Below are 24,943 nucleotides of genomic sequence, written 5' to 3'. Positions count from 1 at the left end.
CAATCTTTCATCATATAGCACTTTACTTTATAAAAGGAGTACAATGTGCTTTACAGGAACACAAGCTGTTCCTGTGCATTGTATGTGCATTGCAAGGAAATAAGTATTCACACACGAACGTTGTGTGAACGGAGTGGTAATACAGTAAGTTGCTCAATGACGCAAGAATAGAAAATTGAATGTTAGCCTCTTTTTAATCCTAGACTAATCTGCCCTTGCACTGTGTGGTTTTAACTTTGCTTAGTCTGCTCTGCAGACTTCATAACCATTTTGAAGGGGAGACGGTGATGCACAGGGGCTGCTGTAACGTGCTGGTTATGGGGTCCATATCTCACGAGTCGGGAGCACTGAACAGTTCTGTCCTTTGGATAGAATTTGCTTGTAAAAGCTAACACTTGGGGGCAGCACGGTGGCACAGTGGTAAGCAAGGTTTCCTCACAGCAAGAAGGTCCTGGGTTCGAGGCCCGGGGTTGTCCAACCTTGGGGGTCATTGTGGGTCATCTGTGTGGAGTTGGCACGTTCTCCCCTCTCCCCGTGTCAGCGTGGGTTTCCTCCGGGTGCTCCAGTTTCCTCCCACAGTCCAAAGACGTGTAGGTCAGGTGAATCAGCCGTACTAAATTGTCCCTAGGTGTGAATGTGTGTGTGTGTGTGTGTGTGTGTGTGTGTGTGTGTGTGTGTGTGTGTGTGTGTGTGTGTGTGGGCGTGGGCCCTGTGATGGTCTGGCGGCCTGTCCGGGGTGTCTCCCCACCTGCCACCCAATGACTGCTGGGATAGGCTCCAGCATCCCCGCGACCCTGAGAGCAGGATAAGCGGTTTGGGTAATGGATGGGATCTATCTCCTCAGGAGATGTGGTCAATTGGAGTTTATTATATTCTCAATGTCCATGCTAATGCCTCACAGCGCCCCCGTGAGGTCTGTCACAGCGCCTGCAACAACCAGGTCCCTCAAGAACAGTTTCTCAGCGCTGACGTCATGCACCACCTGAACAGTGGTAATCAGTACAGTTTACGGTCATCAACTCAAAGTTGTCAAGCTGTACGTAGACGGAGGCTATTGAGCGCCTTCGAGTGTGCAGGTTTTCCTTCCAACCAGTCACTACGTCAAATGATTTAACGGATAAGTCTGTTCTTTTTGGTTGAAGATGCACGAATTGAAATCAGTTGGGTGTTGTGACTGGTCGCCAGGAAAACCTGCGTACTCGTGGCACTGCGTTCCACATAATTTCCTATGTGTGAGCTTTGTGCCACGGTCCTACTAAGCTGAGGCAGTCTGCCTAAACATACCTGGGTCTTCATGGCGTTCATGCGTATGGTCTCGTAGTAATGGAGCCGGGCTTTTGGGTGCTGCATGTCATAGCCGAACCCTGCCAAGCTGATCTGGTCACACAGCTGGAGTGCCATTACTACGGCGCTGGCCCCGAGTGTCGGTACCGTCTATACAAGGAGAGAAAATGCTCTTATATCTACCAGGACCAGCCCAAGGCACCTGCAGACACAGGCTGTCATGTGAGTTAAAAAAAAAAAAGTGGTACTTGGACACCTGGGGGGGGGGACAAACACACACTGCTTATAGCCTTAAAAAGGCTTGGCTGTCCCTGATGTCTACCCATATCTCTGAGGTCTCATCTTAGATGAGAAGAGCTTTGTTGCAAAATGAGACATCCACCTTAAGAAAAGAATGAAACTTAACACACAAAATGATAACGACTGAAACAAATCATAATAGTGGTCCAACTTGTGTCCTTGACCAAAAAAAGAAAACAGCAAGTATGGTGATGTGAATACTGAGCTTGCCGTTGAAGTCGATTATTAATTGACGAAATGTCTGAAAACATCTGCCCTTCCCGAGCGTCACTGAATTCCTAGTAGCCATGAGATGCTGTTGTGTTACTGAGCACCCTGACCTTGCTATGGATATGGGCAAGAGCAGTAATTTCCCTGGTGGGTCAATAAACTAGAACATTAAAATCAATATCTATTATTTAATCTTCTCACGTGCACTGGTCCCCTAGAGCGCGGTCTGGGATGCAAGTTATGAAAATATGTCTCATACACTCCAAAAGGCCCTCATCATTTTGTAGAGGCTATTTGGAGACTCCAAATAGGGACTTTGGAGATGTGCCTATGAGTATCTACAGAGAAATGATGTAAAATGCTCATATTTTGATGCTATACAATATATTTGAAGAGGAAATGGCTCCACTGAGTCATAGGCTCAAGAGACAAAGCCAAAAGAAGTTAATTCACTCAAATAACGGTTTCTGTTTCGGACAAAAACACTTTTCAATTCACACTGTTTTATGCTTTCCCAACTTCATGTCAGAAATATTGGGTTAAAATTGATAGTTAAGGGAACAATGACAGGGGGTTTCCTGTCTGGAGAGACCATGACTATGCATTTACTTAAAAGTGTTGAACGGTTGCAGCGATTTTGTTTTTGGTATTTAGGCTTGGGTTCAGAAATCAAGGGACATCTTAACAGGGCAACTAATAACAGTCTGTTTCCACTGTCGTCTATAGGTTGAATGTTTATCTACAGGACAGGCGAGATTTCTTTCAACAATAGATATACTTTTTTAAATTGAACTTGTTTCTTGATATCTTATGTACCAATAGTATTTACTACGTAGCATGAATAAACTTAGATTTTATCATTAGAAATAGGGAAATACACATCAAAATACTACTACTATTACTATTTTCGGCTGCTCCCATTAAGGGGCGCCACAGCGGATCATCCGTTTCCATTTCTTCCTGTCCTCTGCATCCTCCTCTGTCACACCAACCACCTGTATGTCCCCCCCTCACCACATCCATAAACCTCCTCTTTGGCCTTCCTCTTCTCCTCTTCCCTGGCAGCTCCATATTCAGCATCCTTCTCCCAAAATTCCCAGCATCTCTCCTCCACACATGTCCAAACCATCTCAGTCTTGCCTCACTTGCTTTGTCTCCAAACCGTCCAACCTGAGCGGTCCCCCTGATATAGTCGTTCCTAATCCTGTCCTTCTTCGTCACTCCCAATGCAAATCTTAGCATCTTCTACTCAGCCACCTCCAGCTCCACCTCCTGTCTTTTCATCAGTGCCACTGTCTCCAAACCATATAACATAGCTGGTCTCACAACCATCTTGTAAACCTTCCCTTTAACTCTTGCTGGTACCCTTCTGTCACTACTGACACTCTTCTCCACCCACTCCACCCTGCCTGCACTCTCTTCTTCACCTCGTCTGCACTCCCCATTACTTTGGTTGACCCCAAGTATTTAAACACATACGCCTTCGTCACCTCCACTCCTTGCATCTTCACCATTCCACCGCCCTCCCTCTCATCCACGCATATGTATTCCATGACTTTCATTCCTCTTCTCTCCAGTGCATACCTCCACCTCTCCAGCTCTCCTCAACCGGCACCCTACTCTTTCTACAGATCACAATGTCATCCGCAAACATCACAGTCCATGGAGACTCCTGCCTGATCTCATCCGTCAAGCTGTCCATCACCATTGCAAACAAGAAAGGTCTCAGAGCCGATCCTTGATGTAATCCCACCTCCACCTTGAACCCATCTGTCATTCCAACCGCACACCTCACCACTGTCACACTTCCCTCATACATATCCTGCATCACTCCCCTGCAACTCTCAACTTCCTCATACAATACCACACTCCTCTCGTGGCACCCTGTCATATGCTTTCGTTAAATCCACAAACAGACAATGTAACTTCTTCTGGCCTTCTCTATACTTCTCCATCAACATTCTCAAAGCAAACATCGCATCTGTGGTGCTCTTTTCTGGCATGAAACCATACTGCTGCTCGCTAATCCTCACCTCTCCTCTTAACCTAGCTTCTATTACTCTTTCCCATATCCTCATGCTGTGGCTGATCAACTTTATACCTCTGTAGTTGCTACAGTTCTGCACATCACCCTTATTCTTGAAAATCAGTACCAAGTTTGCTTCTTCTCCACTCCTCAGGCATCCTCTCACTTTCCAAGATTGTGTTAAACAATCTAGCTAGAAACTCCACTGCCATCTCTCCTAAACACCTCCGGTGTTCCTCCCTCTTCTTGAAATATGTAGATACACATCAAAATAATAGAAAGGAAATAATCCTGAAATTTGCCTAAATCTTAAAGCACATGTTGGCTTTTCTCTCCAGCGACGGCATGAATCCAGGCGTCTGCAGAGTACAGAAGACAAGCAGGACCACTTACCTTTCCTTGGTTCTGAGTGTAGGTCTGCAGGACCCGTCCTGTCTTGTGAACAATCTCTGGGTGGAGGATGCGGAAGTGTTCTGGTCCAAGTGGAATATTTTCCACTACATCTCTCCAGAACCACAGTTTGGACCAGAAACTCTACACAGAAGCACACAGGAGGTAATCACACACAACTAATCTCTCGAAACTCACAAAACTCTCTGCCATCCGCCAACTCAGGCTCTCTCTGTCACATCCCACCTCCTCCTCCTTCTGTACCCAAGTATTAGCAAACCCATCCTCCACTACTGCCCATCTGGTATTTCACCATGCTCAGCCTCGCCAATAGAAATAAGCTTCTGAAAATCACCAACATATCTTCTAAAATAACTGGTCTCCTCACTCCCACCCCTGAATCTGAATAAGTACACATTCATGTATTCTTTTGTTTTGTTGGTGTTTTTTGTGATGCTTGTTGATGATGTCAGAGTTTCACCATTTTGTTATTTATTTCCTTGGGACGGACCAGAGATTTCTTTGTGACAACAGACGTGAGCCAGTCCAGGTCCTGGCTCTTGAAGACCACCAGAGCAACCATGCTGATGTCCTGGTACTCTTTGGGAGACTGGGGGGCTCCCTCTGGGTAAATGAGTCGGATGGTGGTCCTGGAACCTGCGTCCCTCTCGAACCCAAGCACCGGAGCATTGTTCAGTCTGACGATAACAGCAGAAGCATGATCATACTGGACAAACATCAACATGATGCAAACACCTCGTACAGTTTTAATATTTTAATATATCTGACTGAGGCATCTGCCTTCTTGGTGGTAAATCAGAAGCTAAGGGGATTGACAGAATGCAACCTAGGAAATTATGTTTGGCATCACAAAAGACATATTGGTCTTTAAATAGTGTAAAATCTAAAGCACTGCTCCGTACTGACCAGATCAGTTAAAACAAGTTCATATAGATATTATGTTAACTAGAAGGTAAGAGAATTAATTATGATCAAGAATTGAAAGATAAATGGAAACAACTTTCCATTTTCTCAGTTTCTGTCTCAATGAATTTTACCAACCACTGTTCTGCCGACGAGTACAGATTATTGACTACTGCAAACTGCCCCCCCCCTTTTCTCCCCAATTGTACCCGGCCAATTACCCCACTCTTCCGAACCATCCCGGTCACTGCTCCACCCCCTCTGCTGATCGGGGAGGGCTGCAGACTACCACATGCCTCCTTCGATACATGTGGAGTCACCAGCAGCTTCTTTTGACCTGACAGTGAGGAGTCTCACCAGGGGTACGTAGCATGTGGGAGGATCACGCTATTCCACCCAGTTCCCCCTGCCCCCTGAACAGGCGCCCCAACCGACCAGAGGAGGCGCTAGTGCAGCGACCAGGACACATACCCACATCTGGCTTCCCACCCACAGACGCGGCCAATTGTGTCTGTAGGGATACCCGACCAAGCCGAAAGTAACATGGGGATTCAAATTGGCGATCTCCCGTGTTGGTAGGCAACGGAATTGACCACTACACTGCCCAGACACCCGCAACCTGTTCTCTTCTCTCACATGTCTTTTCTCTCTCTCTGAATGATGTCTTCTCCTTTCTCTTCTCTTGTGTGTGTGAATGGTGCGATGCGAGTGTCCCCTGTGTGCACATGTAGTCTGTTCTCCTCCCAGGTCTCCATGGTGACGGTGGTTGCCATCTGGACACTGCTTGGCATCCTCCTCATCACATTTTCTTTTTTTACACCTTATGAATCCACATAGTTTTGTTATCCTGTTTCAATGTTATACCCTTCTCTCACTCTCATGTGTGACTAACGTGTTTTGTCTTTTTTGGGGGTTTTTTTGTCTCCATGGTGATGGTGGTCAAATGGCTTAGGTCCTGGACTGTCCCGGTGGCATCTGGACACTGCTTGGCATCCTCCTCATCATATTCTTCATACATTTTATAATCCCATTATAATTCTGTTATCCTCTTCCAGTGTTGTATTGTGTAAACTGTGTACACACAACATCCATCGCACGTTGTCCATCTTGGGAGAGCGATCCCTCCTCTGTTGCTCTCCCTGAGCTTTCCTCCTACTTTTCCTCCCTGTTAAAGGTTTTTTTAAGGAGTTGTTCTTTAACCGATGCCAGGGTCTAAGGGCAGGATGTTGTGTTGCTGTAAAACCCCTTGAGGCAAATTTGTAATTTGTGATATTGGGCTATACAAATAAAATTGACTTGACTTCTCTAAGGTTCATGAGGCCAGGGTTTTTTATTTTTATTTGTCTCTGTTGTCATGTATCATGACGGTATGTATGGTTATGAATGTTTTAGGCATGATATAAATAAATAGAATTATAAAATGTTTTTGAATATATTGACTGAGGTGATACAATAACACCCACTAAGTAAACACGGCGTCAAAGACCTACAATAATGTGCTTCGTTGGAAGAGATGTTTTCGTCTTCTTCTTTCGGCCGGTTCCCTGTCTCTCAGGGGTCGCCACAGCAGACTCCACAGTTTCCATCAGTACCATGTGACGGTACAGCACCAATGGCGGTCGTTGTTAACCCAGGCCTCGACCGATCTGGTATGGAGACTTGACCGATCCGGTATGGTCTTGTCCATCCGCATAAGGATTTGGCAAAATTTTACATCAAGGTGTCCAGGTAGCATGGCGGCCTACCAACATGGGGATCGCCGGTTCAAATCCTCGTGTTACCTCCAGCTTTGTCGGGCGTACCTACAGACACAATTGGCTGTGTCTGCGGGTGGGAAGCCGGATGTGGGTGTGTGTCCTGGTCGCTGCACTAGCGCCTCCTCTGGTTGGTCAGGGCACGTGTTTGGGGGGGAGGGGGAACTGGGGGAAATAACGTGATCCACACTGTCAGATGAAAAGAAGCGGCTGGTGACTCCACATGTATTGGAGGAGGCATGTGGTAGTCTGCAGCACTCCCCGGATCGGCAGAGGGGGTGGAGCAGCGACCGAGACGGCTTGGAAGAGCGGGGTAATTGGCCAAAGTACATTGGGGATAAAAATCAATAGTATGTAGATCATGGACTAGCCTGGATTGATGGGTGAGTATTAACTGAATACATCCATCCTTCCATTATCCAAACCGCTTATCCTGCTCTCAGGGTCACGGGGATGCTGGAGCCTATCCTAGCAGTCATTGGGCGGCAGGCGGGGAGACACCCTGGACAGGCCGCCGGGCCATCACAGGACATAACTGAATACAGTGGTGTCATACTGAGTCAACCTGAGGATTGAATAACTGACTTACTTCCTCCTCTAAAATCCCTCTAATCATTGCAAGAGTAAATTCTTCTTTATGAATGGAGCTATAGAAGTTAAAAGCCACATGTGTTTGCTGAAATTATGTAACCTGTTTTTCTTTAATATCACAACACATCAGAAAAAGTAATATCACAATGTCATTTTTCTTCCAATACCGTTCAGCCCCCATTTCAACTGTTATACCGTTATAACATTGTAGTGGTTGATTTTTTTTTTCTTTCTATTTTTTCTATTCCCCCCCCCAAGTTTTAATGCTGGCCAGTGAAGAAAAGAAAAAAAAACACAGGCACAGGTTGCAAAGTATATCAAGATTGATTTCCTTTCAGTTGTCTGTGACAGAAATACCTGATGATGGTGTCGTACTGATCAATGTGGGATCCAAGATGGCTGCCGTGAAGCAGCCCTCCACTGCCCACCACCACGCAGCGCCTGCATCCGCTCTCCCTCTCCAGCGAGGCGGGCTGGCCCAGCTGCGGTAGGAAGGAGAGAGCCAGAGCCAGCTGCTCCTCGGTGCCTCGGAGCCCGAGAGGAGGTGGCAGATCCCAGGCAACCTGCCGCTCCTCCAGCCCGACAAACACAGGGACGTTCAGGAGGTCTGTAGAGCAGGACAGAGGCTTGAGGTGGTCCAGACACCATCGAGGTTGGCAGGGGCTGGATAACAGGGAGGCTGACTGGTTTAGTAATACCTGGGGGGGGGGTGAGATGGAGGGACAGAGAGAGAAAGTGAGGGGGTGAGAACAAAAAACCAAAACAGAAAGAAGAGACAAAAATCAAAGAGGGTTTGAGGTATTATTGAAGATCCAGTCCAATGAAAATTGCCCAATTTCCCTGTATTTCTTACCAGAGGGTTTGTGATGTAAAATTACCCAAAATATCAAAACCGCTGTTGTGAAAATCTGTCTAAAGCCCCTTGAGAAACTCTCCTCCTGGTTGTCAACATAATTAAACCGTTTTAGAAAAACCCTCTACTTCCTGTAATGAATTCCATCATCTAATACCCTGATTTGATTGGTTGATCAATGAATTCTCATCAGTCTGTCGGTTGGGGTGTTTATGAATAGTTGTCTAGTTGCTAGCTATCGATAAAGAGTCTTGTGAGCGTAGAGCCACACCACCTTAACCTTCTAGAACCGACCAAAAGAGTTGTAACAAATCAAATGATACTGCTGAAGCTGAAAAAAATGACACTACTAACATATTAAAATAATACTCTGCTGACTGAATTAAAATCATTGGACTGGATCTTCAAAATACCCACATTATGACGCCATACCAGATCTTTAGTCTCTCTGTAGTCATCAACGGGTCTGAATTTGTCTGAGTAGAAATAAGCTGGAATCAGAATAACCGAGTACCATCCAAGCAGCAGAACCAGGCTAAGGGTCAAGTTCTGTGTCCTGCACAGAGAGAGGGGGGTTAAAGAGGGCTCTGTGTGCGTGTGCGTGTGACATTAAAATATGTACACCTCACCAAACTTGTGCACAACTTAAAATTTCTCTGTCCTAATGCACGGAGGGGGAAATTTCATTCCAAATCATACTCCTCAGGTGACTGCTCTTCATTTCGTAGGCAATCAATCCACCTGTTTACTGGCCATTGTGCCTCCTTATTGTGTGGTGGTGTAGAAGCACATTTTCTGTTTTTATGTCTTTGTGGCTGATATTATGTTGCCCATGGTGTGATGTAAACTCTTTTCACATGATTCTCCCCCTATTAATAAAAACTATTTGGTCAATAGGATTTTCAGAGCATGTGTGTAAATGGCTATAGCCTATAGGCCCACCAAGTAATTTCTAGGTCCACCTACAAATTAATTTCTAGCCACGCCAGTGCTGCACACATGCAATAAAAAAACATAAACAATCGTGCACGCATGCCTATACCTGTTTAAGAAGAACTCGTTGGGGTCTTGCTTTCGGACCTCTCTCTGTCTTTGAATGTCACGTGTTACCGTTGAGGTCTCAGCAGCCTCGGACAGCAGAGGGGAACTGTCGATTGGGTCCTCAGCACTGAGGAGATCCAGTGTCACCATTATATCTGCACCTCTGCCTCTACCTGACACATTATGTACATTTAAAAAATTAGGTCCTAAATAATGTGATGACAAAATATCCAGCAATGTTTTTTAGTCTTCCTTTGTTGACAAAAGCAATAACATTTGCTCTAATTTTAACATTGCTAATATTTCCTCTGATTCATCAGTTTACTGTACTACTCACTTGTCTGATTTCTCCATGCACAATCTCATTGACACTGTATCCCATATGCGCCTGTCCTCTTGCCCTTTAGATGTAATCCCCCCCCCCCAAAAAAAATTCCTTATAGAGGTCCAGCCTACCCTCGGCCCTAGCCTGCTCTCCATTATTAATCTTTCTCTCGCCTCTGGCTGTGTTCCTGAAGGACTTAAGATGGTGAGCGCCTAACCTATTTAAAAAAACCTGCCCTTGATCCAACCCTACCAAATAACTACAGAACTATTTCAAAACTACCATTCATTTCCAAAATTCTTGAAAAAAATTTTGCACAGCAGCTCCTTGAAGGCATTGACAGACACGATATTTTCAATAAATTCCATTCTGGCTTTCGCCACCAGCATAGTATAGAAACAGCACTACTAAGAGTGACAAATGACACCCTCACGCGAGCTGACAATGGGCAACATTCTACCCCGGTCCTGCTCGACTTAACTGCTGCTTTTGATATTACTGATCACTTCATCTTGGTTTTGAATAAGTGGGTTGGTATCTTGGGCTCTGCCGTCAGTTGGCTCTTGTCTTATCTGTCTAACAGGAAGTTTCAGGTTGTCATAGAAAACTTTGTGTCCTCAACTGCCCCTACACTCTGTGGAGTTCCACAGTGTTCAGTCCTTGGTCACATCCTTTTCTCAATCTACATGTTCCCTCTAGGCAATCTGGTTAGCCAGTTCAATTACATCTCTCACCACTGCTATGCTGATGACATGCAGCTGTATTTATCAGTTAAGCCAAATAATATGGGTAATATTGGTATCCTTCATGAATGCCTGGCTGCTATTAAGGAATGGATGTCACTAAATTTCCTTCAATTCAATTCAGACAAAACTGAGGTTCTCCTTATTCATCCTAATAAGTTTTTCTCAGAAGTGAAACCTTGTATCGGCCCTCTGGCCACCAATGTTAAACCCTACTCAAAAAAATCTAAGTGAAATCTTTGACCAAAATCTGAATTTCAACCTACACATAAACAAGCTTGTGCAAACCGGCTTTTTCCAACCCCGGAACATTACAGAAATCAAATAAATGCTATCAACCAGAGATCTTGAATTACTAATCCATACCCTATTTTTTTCCACACCTTGACTACTGCAATGCTCTTTTCTCCTGTCTCAGCCAAGCAGCCCTTTCCTGCCTGCAACTTGTGCAAAACGCTGCAGCCAGGCTGCTAATCAATACCAATCTTAAATCCCACATCACACCAATCCTTGCATCCCTTCACTGGCTCCCAGTAAATTATAGAATAGACTTCAAGATACTGCTTATGACATATAAGGCCCTACATGGTCTTACCCCTTTATACATTTCACAACATTGGCATCCTTACTCCACCTCTAGATCTTCCGACCAGGGTCTCTTATCTCTTATTTATACCCCACTCCCTCCACAAATCTAAGGGTGACTGTGCTTTTGCCATAAGAGACCCGTTCCTCTGGAACAGCCCCCCCCCCGTTAGATCAGCTGAGTCTATAAACTGCTTTAATAAGCTTCTCAAAACCCATCTCTACTGACTTGCCTTCCCTGTAATGGGGCTGTAGTTTTTATTTTTCTATATATAACCGTATATGTATGTTGTTTATTTGTTTTGTATCTAGCTTGCAATGGCACTTTGTAACTTTGTTTTAAAAAGGTGCTATATAAATAAACTTACTTGCTAATAGCCGCTTCCTGTTAATTACATCTAATAGGTACATACATTTCTAAAGTCACAAAATTCACACTTCTTAAATGCTAAATATTTACCTTGCTATCTTCTCCTCTCTCGCTGACATACATACAGAAGCAACAAATGCCATCTTTAGAAATAGTTTTTACAAATGGAATCATCATGAAAGTAATTATAGAGTAGAGACAAAGTAACTCACAGCCAGTCCGAGTGAGGCTGAAGGCAGTATTTGATATTCTTTCCACATGCGTTTCATGGTTTAGAGGCGGGCAGCAACATGGCTTAGTTAAGATGGCTGCTGTACCCTACTGAAGCCTGCCTTCCCACAGTAACACGGTTAACCATTAACATGACACCCACTCATACTCTGACAGAGATGAATGCACAAGCATGTATGTGTGTGTGTGTGTGTGTGTGTGTGTAAAAGAGAAGGAGACTAAGGGTATCACTCATCTCACTGTGACACAAACATACAGAATATGTACACACACACACACACACACACACGGTTCTCACACACACCTGTTTACTGGACTAACACCGTGTCCCTTTGTGATCTCTATGTTCCAACTAGGAAGCCTATGACCACCGGCACAGCAACACAGCTGTTTAGACAGACACACACGTTATCTGCCACTTACAAAACCTTGCCTAGTTGCTTTTTTAATTTTAAATTTTTTTTTTTTACCGAACAAATCAGAACACATCATACGCCATTTTTCTAACCAGTGATGGAGGAGGCCGTGCAGAGGGCAGCCATTATGGACGACAAGAAGGCGGCGATGGACAAGAAAGCTGAGGTTGGTGAAAGAAATCCTCTCTATTGTTTCCTGAGGTTTCATCTGTTACCAGTTATGTTAGAATATAAGTTTCATAAAAAGTATTTGAATAATAGCCCTGAAATGTCACATGATATTGCTACAATGTCTGGACGGACACTTTTTGATCTCTTTTTTTTTTGGTCTTGTTCTTCGTAACAGTGTATAACGGCCTATTACATATATTACCCAAGAATGATACCATGGTAACACATACAATTCACAAAAGGACATAAGTAAGTTGTTAATATATATATATATATATATATATATATATATATATATATATATATATATATATATATATAACAAGTATTTGCAGACATTGATGGACAGTTAGAAAGACAGGCTTACACACATTGACACAGACAAAATTACACACCCAGTAAAACCACAAGTACTGAAGTAAATCGGCGAAACATTTGTACTTGTTAGCTCTGTTTATCCTCCTGACCCATTGTACTGAAATACAATTCCAATCCACTGCCCCAGAGATACCAGAATAGAGTCTTACCATGAAACCTGGACACATGAAGTACAGACAGACTATGGAGATTTAGCTGATTTTAAAGTTGTTTTCTTTTTTTTTGTTTTTTGGATTTTTTTCCCACTTTTTCTTTCCAACTGTATTCGGCCATTTACCCCACTCTTCCGAGCCGTCCCGGTCGCTGCTCCACCCCCTCTGCCGATCCGGGGAGGCCTGCAGACTACCACGTCATGTGGGGTTTCACCAGGGGGACATAGCGCATGGGAGGATCGTGCTATTCCCCCTCAGCTCCCCTTCCCCCCGAAGAAGTGCCCCGACCGACCAGAGGAGGCGCTAGTGCAGCGATCAGAACACATACCCACATCCGGCTTCCCACCCACAGACACGGCCAATTGTGTCTGTGGGGGCGCCCGACCAAGCCGGAGGTAACACGGGGATTCGAACCGCAGATCCCCGTGTTGGTAGGCAATGGAATAGACCGCTACGCTACCCGGATTCCCGATTTTACAGTTTTGAGTCTTGCTCATATGCATTGGTCTCTAAATCTCTGTATGTGACATTCCTATCAATTTGCAGTGCTCACAAAACGTACGTTGTGTACAAATATGTTTGGGAGAGGTTATCAAAATTCGGTGTTTCTTAATTCTCACATCAAATTTTATTGATACTTTGATGTCCGTAATGTAAGCACACCCACTGTCAAGTCTGGAACAATGGCGCTATTCAGACACGCCCTGTCTCCTCACATACTCAACTTCCACCACTTAACTATCTGGGTCCTCTGATCTGCAAGTCAGGAATCGGGAACACTTTATTTTGTCTAAATATTTATCATTTCATCGAAATATCGTTTCTCCCAGCCTACAGCAGTGCAACTCAAAGACCATATATATATATATATATATATATATATATATATATATATATATATATATATATATATATATATATATATATATATATATAAAATTAAAAACTACAACAACTTCAAGAACACACACATTAACTAACACATATATCCAAACTAAAAAAATAAAAATCACTGTCCATGCCAGCCAGCATGACTGTCGGAACTGCCGGTCTGCATGAGCTAACAGTTAGCTTAGCCTGCCCCGCTTCCACGTCCTGTCAGAGCGCCCTTGGTGCTTCCTCCTCGGGTCCAGCTCCAGGCAGGGGCCGTGGTCCTTGGGCCCACCAGACGCGGAAGACCAGGCTCCCCCAGCCGATCCAATGCTAGCTCTCCCAGCCAGACACCTTCGACACATCTCCCCGCACTCCACACGACGACACCAAAAATGCCGCAGTCAATGCCAGGCGAGGCTGCCGCCAGACCGCCCTCGGTGTTACCGGAACTGCCGGTGTACATGGGCTAGCAGTTAGCTTAGCCTGCCCCGCTTCCGCGTCCTGTCAGACCGCCCTCGGTGTTACCTCCTCGGCTGCAGCTCCAGGCAGGGCCGTGGTCCCTGGGTCCACAAGACGCAGCAGACCAAGCTCTCCCAGCCGATCCAGCACCAGCTCTCCCAGCCATCAAGCAAAAACAAAACTTAAACACAGACGTGGACAGACACTTCATGTGTGAACATGAATTCACGCCACCATCTTCCCACACCAGAAGCGGGAAAAAAGTCCATTGGCCTTCACCCATCAAGATGAAAACAGCTATTTTTCTACCTTAATATTGGCTGTGTTATTTCCTAGGTGGAGGAGAGAGTGAGAAAACTCTCCTCAGATCTTCGTCGGGAGACCGTGGACCTGGAGGGAGCGGAAAATATCACAGAACTACACAGAAGGAGGAATACTTTCAAAAAGTCCTCATCCAGGGGGTCTGCGGAGGGGCCTGCGGTGAGCTGGACCGTCAAGAGAAATGATTCTCAGTCGTTTAACTGAAGCTACAATATTTTGGATCTATTTCTGTCTTTGTGTATTCATGGCAGTTAGGGCCCGTCAGTGGTGCCACTGAATTCATGAATGCAGCCACACAGGGTCGACTGAGTGTGGTGGAGAAGTATCTGGCTGACGGTGGGAACCCCAATGTCTATGATGAGGTATGCAGCCCCTATATCTCCCTTGCTGTCCTTTAAAGTACCCCTCCACTCAAAAACGTGTTTCTCTAATGTTTGTGTCCCATAAAATGTCTGTCCTTGTCTATACTGTCTTGTATCTGTGCAAAGTTTGTCACTAGAGCAGTGTTTTAACGTTCCCCTACTGGAGGAGGAGCTGTCTGTACACTTCCCTAAAATCCGAGATTCAAATGTATCCTGGGCAAGCTAGATTTGGTACGTCACAAATCCGGAAGCCAATCGCTGTCTAATATGCAAATACACGGTGGGCAAAGAGACCTGAAACCTCCTGCGCATAGCAGACTTTTCAGTACAGACAGTGAGTTTGTATTAGTATAGTGGAAGTTTTGACAGCAAACATGATAGCGTGTGCAGTTTTTGGATGTAAACCAGACCCTGGAGCTTCCTTCCACTAATCTACCAAAAAAGTCCCACTATACCGCTGAAATGGTTGGAATTTATTTACAGACATCGGGCTCACATGCCTACAAACCTGAAGGGACTGCGTATCGGCAATGCTCACTTCAGTGAGGAGTGTTTCCGTAACCTAATGCAAAAGTCACCGGGTTTTCACAAGAAATTAGTTTTGAAGCCTGATGCTGTGCCGACTATTAAACCTGGGGCTATGATAGCGAGCGGGAGTCATTGTGTAAATCATGTATTTCTTTAACTTGGAGCAACCGGGGAAGACGGTCACTGGACTGATGACGGCTGTGCGCTGGAGAAGCGTAAGGGATTATGAGGCTGCTGCGGTTCATGTTCAGATCATTGTTGTATTAATGTTGTGTTCATGTTTTGATTATTGTTGTTTGGATGTTTGACTCAGACTGGTCAGACGACTGGCGACCATTTTACGGACTGACTGACTGTAGGACCATGACCAACCAAGCCTGGTGTGTTCAATAGTGACGTGGTTACGGGAAGCTATAGTTCGGCAACCATTGGTGAGGGGCAAATGCACTCCTGGGGTCGTGCGGCGCATGAGACAAAAAAGCTGCCATCCATCCATTATCCGAACCGCTTATCCCAGCAGTCATTGGGTGACAGGCAAGAAGACACCCTGGACAGGCTGCCAGGCCATATCTCGCTCTCTCTCACACACCCACCTCGGGGCAATTTAGTATGGCCGATTCACCTGACCTACATGTCTTTGGACAGTGGGAGGAAACTGGAGCCCCCCGGAGGAAACCCACGCAGACACGGGGAGAGCATGCAAACTCCACACAGAGGACAACCCGGGATGGCCCCCGAGGTAGGACAACCCCTGGGCTTGAACCCAGAACCTTCTTGCTGTGAGGCGACCGCGCTAACTACTGCACCACCATGCCGCCCTCAAAGAAGCTGCCATTCAAACTAAATCCTAACCTCCTCCTTTCCCACCAGTTCTGTTCAGTTCTGACGATATGTTTAAATAAAACAGCTCTCACAGGGTCGTGAGGTGTATGGGACACGGGAGTTGTGATCGTAAGAGATCTGTTTCTCGTTCTCTGTGCAAGCTCGCCACATTAGTGTCAGGAGTGGGATTGAGCTAAAAAATGGAGAGGGAGATCCAGAGACTGGAGCAGGACATCGAGCAGACCCTTTGGCACTTGGAAAACCTGGCATGGCAAAAGACGGAGCCCACGAGAGATGGAAGTTTTCCAGCCCAACCTAGTTTTTCCTGTGCACCGCGGCTCCATCCCCCTGGACACCCGGAGGACCAGCACCGGGGAGCAAACGCTTCCCGCTGCCGTCAATCACCCCCTGGAGGCCAGGAGGACCAGCGCCAGGGAGCAAACTCCCCCTGCCACTACCGATCACCCCCTGGAGGCCCGGAGGATCAGCGCTGAAGAACACACGCTGCCTGCTACCGCCGATTGCCCCCTAGTGAGCAGCAGAGATACAGCGCCCAGAACACCTGCCAAGCTGCCAAAGTACAATGGGATGACACTCCTAGAGCCATACCTCTCACAAGTGCAATTGGCAGCATGGCATGACGGATGGAGTAACGAGGAGACTGTCATCCACCTGGCACTGGTACTGGAGGGTAAGGCCTTGCAGGTGCTCCTCGATCTAACCCCAGCGGAGCAGCGGGACCTCCAAGCTCTGACCGTGACGCCGGAGCGGCAAGTCGGGCGATGACCCTTCACCGACCAGAGCAGGGAACAGCTACCCAGCTGCCGCCGCCAAGAGGAAGAGAGCCTGGGTGCCTTCGCCACAGCCATTAAAGAGGAGTTGGCCCTGCATGCTTTCCCGCGGGGGCTCACGCCAGAATGTCTGTGTCAATATGTTAGTCTCACCATGCCCCAATCCCTCAGTGGGGCTCTCAGTGAAGCTGAACGGGCCAAGGTAGTATTGTCCATGCAACCTCCCCAGCAGAAGACCCCTGCCCTCCGACCGCATGTCAGGGGGGCCGACCATGAGGAGTAGGAGGAGGAGGAAGCAGACGAAGTCTACCAAGTCTGGCTTCCACCACAGCGGTGTCGGCAATGGCCTCCAACACTCAGTCAACGTCCATCCCAGCAAACTGACCGCTGCTACCGGTGTGACGAGCCTGGTCACATAGCTCGCAGCTGCCCAGCACCAGCACCGAAGGCCAGAGCCACCCAGCCAACAGGAAATGACGGCGGAGTGGTCTTGTGAAGGAACTACCATTCCAGTCTCCAGCCCCCCTTCAAGGCCGATGCACACCGGTTGGCCGCCTAGGTCACACAGAAGGATGATCCAAATCACCAGTTGCAATTTCACAGTCTAAAAAGGATAATCTGTCATTTTTCACATCCTCCCTGGTGAAGTTGAAGTGGTTGTCCAGAATTAAAGTGGTTGGGGAGATGTGGTACATCCTGAGATTTCATTTAAACCCAGGCGTCCTCCACCAATCTGAACCAATGGCCAGGTGGTGTCCCTGGATAGGACATCAGAGACCTCTTTTCCACTTCCTCCATATACAAGTTGGCCACTACAGGTGAGACTGGGGAACCCAGCGTACAGCCATGCTTTTGCCTATAGTACTGCCCCCTGTATGTGAAGTAAGTGGACTGAAGACACAGCTTCAGGAGCAGACACACTTGGTCAGAGTTAAGGGTGGTCCTATTGCTATTGCAACTATTCCCCAATCCTCTGTGAATACTACACATGGCCATTGTAACTCTAGTTAATGGTCACAGCAATTTGCATATGAAACTGTCGTTAAGCCACTGTGCTGTTTATAAGGGTGGGGATACCTGCAGTCAGTTAAGACTGAAGATGTCACATAGACGAGTGATGAAACGTTTCTGTCCATAAAGATTATGTCCAGATGAGCTGATTCAACTTTCTGGGATTTCCTTACCTGGATAATTGAGCATGCATAAAGACAACGTCCAGTCATTTTTTTCTCTTTTCTTTTAATTTTGGGAACATGAGCCCGCCATTATCACACACAGTGCTTTGTTCTCTAAGCCATGACTGACAATTTCTTGACCCTCCTCCCCGACGACCTATGAACTCACGCAAGATCCTGAAAGGCAGCATACGATGATTGGCCGGGGTCATACTTGTGGTATTGCCAGTCTCCCGGCCAAGACACGCCAAGAATTTAAGGCACCGATTGCTTAATCTGACATGGTGACCATCGCTTAAAACAAAAAATATCATGTGGTCTGATCCCGGCATAACGCTAGCCATCTTGATGCGCACTGCTCTTTCACCGGTCAACCTAGAGCAAGCAACGGTGGTGGGTGGGGCAGCGGTGGTGGGCGGGACGTGAGGCCTGCGATATTTACATATTCATAGATCCTGAATTCCTCAATGAGGGAGAAAGAGTAGATGTGCTTCCAATCCCTTTTCATTTTTTTTTTGGTGGGAAAACCATGTTAAACAACATATTAATCTCAGATTATTTTTAAACTTTAAAATATGTCTGGAGGGGTAATTTACCAAAGCACCCAGGACAGATGGCTGTCCTTCTTGGCACAGCATATCAGCCGTACCATGTGTCTATTTTTGTATTTCAACGCTCCAGTTCAGGAGAACTGCGCTGCATCATGCCTCTTTCGACGGACACACTGCCGTTGTCAGTAAGCTGCTGGAAAAAGGAGCTGATATCCACTTCAAAGATCGGGTAGGAGAACACTTGTTGTGGATCGTGTTATTATCACACACAAAAGCCCGAGCTACAAAGCCGAAAACAATCTTGCTAATGACATGGGGGGGGGGGGTATGCACCTGTGTTTCAGCTGGACTCCAGAGCCATACACTGGGCCTGCAGAGGAGGGAGGCTGCAAGTTGTCAAAACCCTGAAGAGCCATGGGGCTGACTTGAATGTTAGGGATAAGGTGCATGGCCATGTGTCTGTCCTTGCATCTGTCTGCGTATATGGCAGAGGCGTAAAAACCAGGTCCACAGATCGAGAGTCCTAACGGTGTATTTGCTCCACTACTAAACCAACTGATTTTACTAGAACTGTGTCCAAAATCACTACCTATTTACTAAATAGTGCATTATATATTCACCTTCCTCCATTTTGTATGTGCCCGAATTCTAACTGTGAAATTGATTCACTATGTATGCCCTCAAAAATTCTCATAATGCAAATGGAAGTGTAGTGTCCAAAAGATGTACATTACTTTATGCCAGGGTTCCCCAATTAGTTTTCCCCCAAGGGCCAAATCATGTCATGCATGCCAAGGCAAGGGCCAAAATGTCCAGGGTCTTTTTTTCCATTTGCGCCAGCAAAAGTTGTTTTATGTGCAGATGTTTTTGTTGCTGCTATTATGATTATCCTTATTATATTAGTCGTAGTAGTAGTAGTAGTAGCCTGTGTTGAGGGTCACACAAGAAAAAAAAGCCCTCTTGAAACAAAATAAGTCCGAAACCAAACCATTTTATTATGGACAAATGGACAAAAATAAATGGATGTTCATTCACCAATCGGTGACAGAAGTGAGAGTGATGGGATGGGGCAACCCTTCTGATGTAGGGCCTGTATTCTGTTGTGGCAATCCTGAGCCACTGGCCAACAAGATGTACAGTGGAGAGTCGGTTTCTTCTCTGGTTCTTGATGGAGTTCATTGACTCACATTTGCACATGGGAGGGGGGAAACTTGTGAGAAGGAGCATTGCAATAGCTCTCATGTTTTTGAAAAACGAGCTTGGGGAACCACGCTGATCCACGCTGGATAAAAATGACACAAGCTCATCGCGCAGGTCGCACACCCTCTCCAACTCACAGCCTTCGCTCAGCCAGCGAACACCATCATGCAGCAAAAGATCCTTGTGTGCTCTCAAAGGCGATGTTGCAGACTAGGACTCTCGTGAATGAAATTTACAAGTCTCGTCCCAGTATCCATCGCCTCTTTCATTTCCCCACACGGTTTAGTGCACAACACTGATTTGTGAATAATGCAATGAAATGCTAAGAGTGCTGGGTTAACAGCGGCAAGCCTGCTTACCAAGCCCTTGTGTTGTCCCACCACTGATGGAGCCCCATCGGTGACAATGGACACAATTTTGCTCACATCCAATCCATCCATCCATCCAACATCCAAGCCATTCTTCTCAAAGAACTGTGTTAACTCATTAAAGAGGATTTCCCCAGTTGTGCGCCCAGACAGAGGAAGCAAACAAAGTAGCTCTTGCCAAAAGGTCTTCCCATCAGAAAATCTTGTGAACACAGCTAGCTGTTCCATATCGGTTTGGTCACAGGACCAGTCTACGGCTAGTGATATGGCTTCTGCTTTCTTCAAATCAGTGAGTAGATTGGAAAAACACTCCTACGCTAAAAGTTCTGCACTTCTTGTTGCCGTGTTAGCCAACAATGGCACCTGCTTCAATAGCGCCACAACTATTTTCTTCTTTTTCTCATCATGACTTAAAACTTCATCAACCATATCAATTAATCAACTCAGCATCAGTGAACGGCTCCTTAGCTTTAGCAAGGTTCCATGAAACATGCAATGATGCAGCTGTTGCACTCTCTCTCTCTTGTGCTGATGTTGATTTACAGACAGTAGAAATGGAGTGCTTGTATGACGTTATCATAATTGCTATTTTTTTGTTTGCAGTGATCTGATTTTGTAGGGTAGTTGGCATTAAAACTGGCAGCATGCATAGTGTTGAAGTGCAGTCAGCTACAGTCTGCATGCATTCCAAGCATGTTGGTTTAGCAGTGGCGTGGTCAGGTAAAATAAAACAAAGCTGATCAGTCCAGTCAGATTTGAACTGACGGTTGCCCTGGTAGACTTCCCACTTTTTTGTGCAGGCCATGTTCTTGGTTTAAGACAGTTAGTAGAGCAGCACACACTTTATTTCACATGTGTTAGTGCCAATGGGTTGGCGCGGACCAGACAGTTGGCTCCCGTGGGCCCCGCGGGCTGCTTATTGAGGTTCAGGGCTTTATGCTAAAAATACAACAATGCAATGCCGAGGCTCTTCTCCGTTCTGCTCTGCACTCTTTTCACTGTCAAATACCGCATGGCAGGACGAGAAGAATCTGCAGAATGATGATTCAGTAGTGTCTGAAATCTCCATTCATTACTGCCTATAGCCATGGTATTCAATCATGTGTCATGGAGGTCCGTGTGTATTCAGGTTTTCTTTCCAACACAACACCAGCTAATTTAACTGATTAGCTTTCCTTTTTGGTTGTAATTGTGTCAATCAGCAAAATCAGCTGGTGTAGTGTTTGGTCAGAAAGAAAACCTACATACAAACGGACCTCCATGGCACATAATTGAATACCACTGCGCTACAGATTACCCTAGCTGAAGGGTGGTGTTGTGTTGATTAGAATCACCTTGGATTGTACATGGGAGCAGCAAATACACGGTTGGGACTTTTACTTTCTGGACCTGGTTTTTACAGCTCTGCTATGTGTGATGAACACATACCTGTACAGCAGCATGTCTCTGACTGATAAAAGATGCTGATATAATGTTTTACAAAGTCTTCGACTTAAAGCTGGTCTTTGAAGGCATTCTTGTTTTACTGTGCTGTGCTCTACCTCCAGCGCCTTGCTGGCTCAAGATCCCCTACTCCATCTGGCTTCAGTAAAGAGAGTGATCTTGAGCCCTCTTGGCAGCGTGGTCATTTTGGACAGGAGTTTAATCTGACTGTCGACTCCAGCAAGGCGCTGGAGGTAGAGGACAGGACAAGCTCCCTGAGACCATGCAGCCTCATATGATGCCATGCTTCACATGCACATTTCTGCACCTTATACTTCATTCCACATGGTCTCAGGAGGTTAATCCTGTGTGTGTGTGTGTGTGTGTGTGTGTCTGTGCGCATGTACATTTCACTCACTGCATATGATTGTTTCTGACTCTACAGTTACATAGCACTCCTCTGCATGTGGCCACAAGGACAGGCCATGCTGACATCGCAGAATATTTGCTGTCGTGTGGTGTGAAAATCAACTGCAGGGACAGGGTAGGAAGCAAATAATATCCATCCATCCATCCATCCATTATCCAAACCGCTTATCTTACTCTCAGGGTCGCGGGGATGCTGGAGCCTATCCCAGCAGTCATTGAGCAGGCGGGGAGACACCCTGGACAGGCCGCCAGGCCAGAAAATTGAATCAGTTTATCTGGACACAACGTTTATTGAGAGAAACGTTTCATCACTCGTCTAAGTGACCTCTTCAGTCTCAGCTGACTGCAGGTATCCCCACCCTTATAAACAATACAGTGGCATAATGACTGATGCTGGATAAGAGGATGGCACAACACAGAAGAGCTAACATGTCAGGTCAGGACTCCGCAGTCTACACCCATCTACAGGCTAGTGGCCACTCTTTCAAGGATGAGGATGTGCACAAGGGGGGGGAGGGCTAAGAGTACATCTGTCACCATTTTACAGTGCTATGATTGCAACTATTCCCCAACCCTCTGTGAATAGTACACTCTGTAACTCTAGTTAATGGCCACACCCATATTTGCATATGAAACAGGTTGTTGGTTTCGGTCATTATGCCACTGTATTGTACATAAAGGTGGGGGATACCTGCAGTCAGTTGAGACTGAAGAGGTCATTTATGCCCCTTTTCCACTGCATGGTACTGGCTTAACTCGACTCTATTCGACTCTACTCGCTGTACTTTTTGGGATTTCATTTTTCACTGCAAACAGTATGCCCTCACGGTGAAGCCCCGCTGGTCATTTGTGGGTGTGTTGACTAGTTTTTAAAAAAAATTTTTTTTTAAAGATTTTATTTATATTTGAATAGAACAGTTAAATAGGACCAACCTCAAGTTGGACGGTTTGGAGACAAAGCAAGAGAGGCAAGATTGAGATGGTTTGGACATGTGTGGAGGAGAGATGCCGGGTATCTTGAGAGAAGGATGATGAAGATGGAGCTGCCAGGAAAGAGGAGAAGAGGAAGGCCAAAGAGGAGGTTTATGGATGTGGTGAGGGAGGACATCCAGGTGGCTGGTGTGACAGAGGAAGATGCAGAGGACAGGAAAAGATGGAAACGGATGATCCGCGGTGGCGACCCCTAACGGGAGCAACCGAAAGTAGTAGTAGTAGTAGATTTATATTTAAATAAATATAAATAAATATACATATATTCATATTTATATTTAATTTATTTATAGTGGTATTTTCATGTCACCTTTTAGTATTGGCTCAGCTCACTTGGAACCTCGACAGAGGTGGCTGGTACTATTCCCTAACTTTCGCCCAATGGAAAAACAAAAAAAGCCAGTAGAGTAGAGTTGAGTTGAGTCGAGCCGGTACCATGCGGTGGAAGAGGGGCATTAGATGAGTGATGAAATGTTTCTGTCAATAAACGTTGTGCCCAGATGAACTGATTCACCTTCCTGTGTTTCCTTACCCGGACTGTTGAGCACATATAAAGACAAGCAAATAGTGTGATTCAAACCGTCCACCATCTCCAAATTCTGCATTCATCTCCATTATTCATGTGTCTACAGCGTTATCACCGCGTGACAGTTGTTGTTTGTTTCCAGGAAGGGGACACGGCCCTGCATGACGCGGTGCGTCTCAACAGATACAAGATCGTGAAGCTGCTCATAGTTGCGGGCGCCGACACGAAAATCAAAAACCATGTGAGTCATCGAATTAGGACTGACGCAAATTTGCCTTGACACGACTTGTCCTGTCCCCCGTCTCTGCTGATGTTGTGCTGCGCTGTCTGGTTTGGGCTGAATGAGATACCGCATCATTCTCACTGTACTGTTCTCTGGAATATTGAGCATAGTAACCTATAATGAGAATAACCTGGAATAATAATAACAAGAATAACCTGGAATATTGAGCATGCATAAAGATACTTTTACGAGCGTGCTTATCCAGGATTTGTGGTGTGAATCTATTATTTGTTTATCTCGTTTATATTTTATTACTATTTATTAACATTATTTTAATTATTATACATCGTTTTATTTTACTTATTTATTTTCCTCATATGCAGCTCCTTTTGCTTTTATATTTCCTTCCCAAAATTGTTTAACTTTTACACTGTTTTTAAATGGATTTTTATCATTGTCTGTCTACCTTTTTTTTTTTTTTGTCTTGCAAAGGTTTTTTTAGGGAGTTGTTCCTTATATGATGTGAGGGTCTAAGGGCAGGATGGTGTGTTACTCTAAAGCCCCTTGAGGCAATTTGTGATATGGGGCTATACAAATAAAATTGGCTTGACTTGACTTAAAGCCCTTTGTAACCTTGTTTTGAAAAGTCCTATATAAACAAATAGTTATTATTATTATTATTCTGTCATTTGCCTATAGAAAGTGTGACTCCGCAGTACGTTACAGTGCGAATGACGCAGTGTTGCTAAGGGACTGACAGCACTGTGTTTTACAGCAGGACATGATGGCGGTGGAGCAAGTGAAACAGTGGCAGTTTGACACCATGGAGACCTTCGAGAAGCTGGAGCAGCTGAAAGAGGTGGGACTGCTGCCACTCGAAAACGCCGCCATTGGAGAGGAATGAGCCCATCAGCAGAGACAGCTATAGAAATACAGACTCTGTGTGTGTGTGTGTGTGTGTGTGTGTGTGTGTGTGTGTGTGTGTGTGTGTGTGTGTGTATATATATAATCATCATGGCCTGTGAAGCTGTCAGATAATGTGCTTGATGCAACACTCAGCTTGTCTGCAGCCTTGCCGTTCTGGCTCTATGATCAAGTTTTTTCGTGTTAGCTAGTTGTGTTAAACGGTCTTGGGTATGGAACGGTGGTGGTGGTGGTG

At 45.6% G+C, this 24,943-nt stretch overlaps 2 protein-coding genes across 2 annotated transcripts; one reads left to right on the top strand and one right to left on the bottom strand.

The window, feature by feature from the left end:
• Nucleotides 1–10: 10 nt before the first annotated feature.
• st3gal7 (ST3 beta-galactoside alpha-2,3-sialyltransferase 7) lies at nt 11–11,657 on the bottom strand. Its single transcript, XM_056291397.1, has 8 exons — nt 11,609–11,657; nt 9,375–9,542; nt 8,765–8,888; nt 7,837–8,177; nt 4,722–4,908; nt 4,214–4,354; nt 1,285–1,434; nt 11–982 (listed from the first exon to the last, which is right to left on the bottom strand). Exons 2-8 carry the CDS (start codon nt 9,521–9,523, stop codon nt 896–898), a joined length of 1,179 nt encoding a protein of 392 aa, XP_056147372.1. The 5' UTR covers nt 9,524–9,542; nt 11,609–11,657; the 3' UTR covers nt 11–895.
• A 339-nt stretch (nt 11,658–11,996) lies between these two features.
• On the top strand, nt 11,997–24,688 carry ankrd2 (ankyrin repeat domain 2 (stretch responsive muscle)). The gene is made up of 8 exons (XM_056291474.1): nt 11,997–12,209; nt 14,413–14,556; nt 14,649–14,759; nt 18,757–18,855; nt 18,971–19,069; nt 22,062–22,160; nt 23,704–23,802; nt 24,560–24,688. The coding sequence occupies exons 1-8, from the start codon at nt 12,141–12,143 to the stop codon at nt 24,686–24,688; spliced, it is 849 nt and encodes a 282-aa protein (XP_056147449.1). The 5' UTR covers nt 11,997–12,140.
• The last annotated feature ends 255 nt before the right edge of the window (nt 24,689–24,943 follow it).

Source organism: Lampris incognitus, chromosome 13, assembly GCF_029633865.1.
Source record: "Lampris incognitus isolate fLamInc1 chromosome 13, fLamInc1.hap2, whole genome shotgun sequence".
Classification (NCBI taxonomy): domain Eukaryota; kingdom Metazoa; phylum Chordata; class Actinopteri; order Lampriformes; family Lampridae; genus Lampris; species Lampris incognitus.
Note: the sequence above shows the minus strand (reverse complement) of the source record. Positions and strands in the feature narration are given on the sequence as shown.